This window comes from Acanthisitta chloris, unplaced genomic scaffold (assembly GCF_000695815.1).
Source record: "Acanthisitta chloris isolate BGI_N310 unplaced genomic scaffold, ASM69581v1 scaffold20646, whole genome shotgun sequence".
NCBI lineage: Eukaryota > Metazoa > Chordata > Aves > Passeriformes > Acanthisittidae > Acanthisitta > Acanthisitta chloris.
The window spans coordinates 33136-38535 of record NW_008679013.1 but is presented as its reverse complement, the minus strand read 5'-3'; the positions used below and the strand labels follow the sequence as shown (position 1 = coordinate 38535).

The following is a 5400-nucleotide window of genomic DNA, read 5'->3' as shown; positions in this document are numbered from 1 at the left end:
ACATAATCCTGCAAAGCATTCCAAACTCTAAGGTGCTGCCACTAAATCAAGATTAGTACTAGTTTTCTCTTTAATTCTCTCTTACTGTGGCTTTAAGCAGCTTGACATTTGATTCTGGAAATTCTGCTAGAATGGTTGTGTTAAATATATTGCCAAGTTTTTCCAAAAATTCATAGTCTGTACTGAATCTGAATTTATTTGCCCATAGTAATACTGTTCCTGGCTTACAGAAATACACCATTGTTGCTAGCAGGGGATCCAGAGCTGCATGATGGTACACAACATCAGTTGCTAGTATGAAATCATAATTGTAAGTGGATATGGGAAAGTCTTCATTGAGGCCTTCTCCCCATACCAGTTTTCTCACTTCAGGTTTGTGCATATTCATGTCTTGTGTATTTCTTGAAATATTATATGAGAGATTGTCAAGAACTTCAGGCAAATCAGTAGCTGTAACATGAGCTCCTAAAGAAAACACGAATTTGGTTCAAGGCACAGAATGATCAAGGTTGGGAGAGACCTTCAAAATCATCTAGTCCAGCTGTGAACCCACCACCACCGTGATCACCCCCAAACCATATCCCCAAGTCCCACGTCCAGATGTCTCTTGGACACAGACAGTGACTCCACCACATCCCTAGGCAACTTATTCCAATGCCTAACCCCTCTTCAAGGAAGTTTTTCTGTCTAAACTGAACCTCCCCTGGCTCATCTTAAAGCCATTTCTTCTCATCCTTTCACCTGAGACATGGCAGAATTCATAGGTATGTAGCTGAACATATATAAAAAACATTATCTACATAGCTTCTCCAGCCTCCCTCTCATCAATAACTAGTTACTTAATAATAATAATAATAGGTAGTTAACAAAACAGTATTTTACAGTAATATTCATTTTTTAAAAAAAATCAGTGGTAAAGTTTACTTCAACTGTTGTTTCATTGCCTTAAAGTGACAGTGGCAGATCTAGATCATCTTTCACAAGAAATTCAAAAGGAAATACAAGTTTACCAACCTAAGATACAGGCCACAATGGAAAGCAAGCCTGTTCCAGCACCAATTTCCAAAACTTTTTTGTCTTTGAGGTTGAATTGTTCTTGATTTGATTCCAGATACTGAGATAAAGCCAGTGCCTAAAATGGTTAACACATATCCGTAAGAGGGTAACAGCTAAGTTGCACAAAAATTCATTAGATGTTTTTATACAAGTGTGTTGGTTTTTTTAGTACAATGAAAAACACTGAAGGGTGTAACATAATGTAATATGGAAAGAATTGTGATGTGTCCTGGTTTTTTTTATATTAAAAAAAAATTAAAGCAGTTTTATTTTTAGTTTTAACTTTATGGGATATGGATTTGCTATACACACTTCTGCGTGAGTCCAGCTGAAGATAGGCAGTGTTCAGGTGTGAACCACACAGAACAGCAAACAAGAGGTTCAACAATATGTAAAGAGTAATGTTCTGTTTTATTATAATAAATGTTATGCTTTATTGTCACTATCATCAAGTAAATTCAGGCTTCAGCAGAGACTTTTTGGAAAACTTTTTGTTTCAATTTTTTTAGCAAAGGAAATATTAAACATTTGTTATTTACCAACTCGACACTTGTGTATTGATCATAGTATAAACTTTAAAAAACACACACCACTGTATGGAAATATTGTTTCTCAGGCCTTTGTAAAGACCTTATCAATAGAAAATGAATGGCCTGTTCATAGACAGCATAAACTGATGCCAAAGAAACTGTCTTCCCCCTTTGCTTCTTTTCTTTCAAGTTGTGTTACTGTTTTAACTCTTGTGCTTTTCATAATGCAACACTGTCTACCTGCTCTGGGCAAGCTGACAGCTGATGAATCACCAGTCCAATTTATGCAACCTCTCGATTTTCTTGGAGAGTTTTACCATCTGCATTCTGACACCTGATTAATGTGAGAATTGATGAACTGACATTTCAAAATCAGATACTGTTTCACCACCCATATGCTTTCTTTCTATTGTTTGGAAATTGTCTGCCATTTTTTGTGAGCTTTTTAAATAAATGTGGATCTGAAAAATTTTGAAACCTAATTTTCATGTCTTCATTAGTTGACCCTCTCTTCCCTCAAAGGCTGTTTTCTCAGTCTACATAAAATTCTGGTTTTAAGAGCAGGAGAAGTAGAGACTAAGAACTGTTTGCAAGTGTGGTTTTCTCTACTGCAATGGAACTGTTCCAGCCTGTTCTTTAAAAGAAGTGTATTTAATTGTTATAATCTCCTTCTGTTTCAGCCTCTTTGTACTACTGATTGTTTACTTCCCAGCAGCAGCTGGTTGGAAACATGGAGGAAGGTGAATGCTTCTTCCTGAGTTTCCTTTTGGAACTTTTTTCACCACTTGCATCGAATTTACAAATGCTTTGGTGCTATAGTGTGAACTGGCAAATTACCCCGAGGCAGAGCTGTCTGCTGAAGGACTTCACACCTTCCTTCTGCCTCTGTTGTCAGAAGTATCATTTAAGAAAGCTTCCTGAGTGTTTGTGTGCTGCTGTCCTGGTTTACTCTGCTGTTGTGTCAGCTTTCTGCATTCCATCTCCTGTACTTACCCCCGGCCATACCACAGCTCCAAAGTGTTCTATGGACTCCTGGATGACGATCTGGTGACCCACGTATGTGTAGTGCTCTTTGTCGAAGTAGTGAGAAACCCTAGGAACCCAGTTCTGCAGTATTTTGAGAGTTACTGGTGAATCTGGGAGAGAAAAGATGAAATTTGTGGGTTTTGTGTGCAACCTGTGAAAGGGTAAGAAGAATTTTGCAAAAGCAGTGCGTAGGCAGAGGGGCTAGAAAAGCTGTCAGGGCACTGGCCTTGACTCATAGAATCACTGAGGTTGGAAAAGATGTTGCAGATTGTTGAATCCACCCATGAACCAACCGAGCACCACTGCGTTCATCACTACACCCTGTCCCCAAGTGCCACAGCTCTGTGTCTTCTGAACACTTCTAGGGATGGTGATTCCACCACTTCCCTGGGCAGTCTGTTCCAACGCCTGAACAACCCTTTCAGTGAAGACTAGTTGCTGTCCATGAGCTGACAGTCTGGCTGGCCAGGGGGTGAAAGGAACAGCAGTTACTTCTTGTCATTCTGAGTGTTCAATAGAGCCTTGTAGGAAAAGCTGCTAATTCAAGTAACAGAAGACTTTCCAGGACTAAGTTAGCTTGTATTTTGGAGTAAGCTGATTCATACTCTGTCAGAGTTGCCATGTTGGTGTTTGTCCTGTAGAATTCATTTGTGGGGCCAACAGCTCTAGAACATCGAGCTGCTCTTTGCAAAAGAAAGATTTAGGATTTACCTCTTACATGGAAGAAAACCTGACTCTCTTTAGTGTTGGGGTGTTTCTTCACACATCCTTCCACAGAAGGAGAGGTATAAGATGCTCTTTAAGTATACATTGCCACATGCAGTGAGGTTCAGCAAGTCAGTACTGCAGTTGTGCTAGTATCTTGTCACAGCAAGTAGGCTCATAGTGAGGTTTATCAGGAGAGCTGTGCTGAACTGATCTCACTGGAAACAAGGGCACTGGATGACTGTACTACTGTTGGAAGGCTGTTAGCAGGATATGTACAGAGCTAACTTTAGCTGCCAGGGAAAACTTTCCTCTGGCTTGCACAGATTTGATGTCTCCTTTAAATCCTTGGTTGCTGTTGGAGCAGTTTAGCCTGTTGAAGTTTGTAATATCACAGCTTTAATAGTGCTAGTCCAATTAATACATATAATCCTATCTCTAATTGAGAAGTAATTCTTAGATGTCTAAATAAAATCCAGAGACCTTGGAGATAGGGGGGGTTTTTTTAGATTTGATCTGATAGTGTATGTAAAGATAAGGGGAAGTGATGGGGGAAGAAAAAGATCAAAAAGAAGGGTGAAATGGTGACATGTACTGTTTGAAGACTGACAAAAATCAAACCCTGAAATGCTAACATGCTATAGCAATTGCAGTATTTAAGTTGGATTGAACCTGTGTTGGATTCTGCATGATTGGAGCTGCAAATGCAGTTTTCAGAGTCAGACTGCTCTTCACAGGTTTCTTCCTCCTCAGACTGGCAGTCCATTGGGCTTTGAATTTCGGTGGGGAACAGTGGCTGCTGTGCAGAGATCATGGCAGAGGAGCTGAAACAGAAGGGGAGAAATAATATTGTAAAAGCTGTAAGTATTCTTTGTATGAGATGTGACTGGAAGAAGACAGTGAGTAGTTTTGGTGGCCTTTGGTGGCCTTTGGGTTTTTTTCAGTGATGGGTTGAAGACACAGGATGAGATGTGACATCCCCACACTGCTGGGTGCTGCCACCACTTTCTTGTAATGCAGCAGTACTGTCAGAATTTCTATCACATATTTTTTCTTGTGTTCATGTTATAATTTATGCAGATTCTTATCATTCTGTCTCTGAATTGATGCCACTAAGTCTGAAAATTCAGCTGCTGATACCAACTGAGAAAGATAAACTGTCTTAATATCTGTGGCTTTTTATCTATGTAATTTACTGTTTTCCAAAGAACTTCGGGCTTGGCATTCATGGGATAAAACTGTTTTGTTTGCTGTGCCAGTGCTCATGATTTTGTCTCCTTGCAGACAGTTACCTTCTCTTCCCTGCCTTTTCCCACAGAACAGCTAATTGAATTACCCTGAAATGCAGTGAACTGCAGAGTGTGCAAGTGGCAGTCAGGAAAGTTTGAATCCTCAAGCCTATTTTGAGAGGTCTGTGTTATCAGTGGCTGTGCATCTTCAGTGTACAGGGCAGCACCCAACCTGAGAGGGAACTGCTTGATACCAGCTAACATCAGTAAAAACAGGTAGGACTGGATCTAAATTTGCCTGGGGAGAAATATGGTGGTGGAACTTTTTGCTTAACTAGGGTTTTCCTCAGTGATAGCACCTATGTCTATGTATATCTGTGAGTAGAGATACATATACACACACTCATCTATATGGAAAAAAACTTGCTCTGCCCAGAGGCTACACAAGTTCACCCTTCCCACATATAATGGCTTCAGTGTGCTGGTTTTATCCGTGATTGGCTTTGTTATGCTCATGCTTGAGGCTTCATATTTGCTCTCTCCAGCCACACACACTGCAGACAAAGTGTTGTATAATTTGGGTTACATCATACTGCAGGAGGCTGTTCTAGATATCCTGCCCAGAAGGGGTAAATGTTTGGCAGCTCCAGGAGGTTCAGCAATGCCTGCAGATAGTTTTTTAAGGAGCAGAGTGACTGCTGACTTACGTGGGTGGTTTATTTGCACATGATATTGCCACCATTGCAGTTTTACTGATACCTGATCTATTCCTTATTGCTGCTCTGTTTATTCACAAGGACAGGATTTATGTTCTAATTCCTCTCACATTGCATTTGCTCAGTCTTGGCAGTGAT

At 40.2% G+C, this 5400-nt stretch overlaps 1 protein-coding gene across 1 annotated transcript; it reads right to left on the bottom strand.

Moving 5' to 3' along the window:
• Positions 1-70: 70 nt before the first annotated feature.
• On the bottom strand, positions 71-4131 carry METTL21C (methyltransferase like 21C). Its single transcript, XM_009077138.1, has 4 exons — positions 3990-4131; positions 2580-2722; positions 1015-1132; positions 71-465 (listed from the first exon to the last, which is right to left on the bottom strand). The coding sequence occupies exons 1-4, from the start codon at positions 4129-4131 to the stop codon at positions 71-73; spliced, it is 798 nt and encodes a 265-aa protein (XP_009075386.1).
• Positions 4132-5400: the final 1269 nt, after the last annotated feature.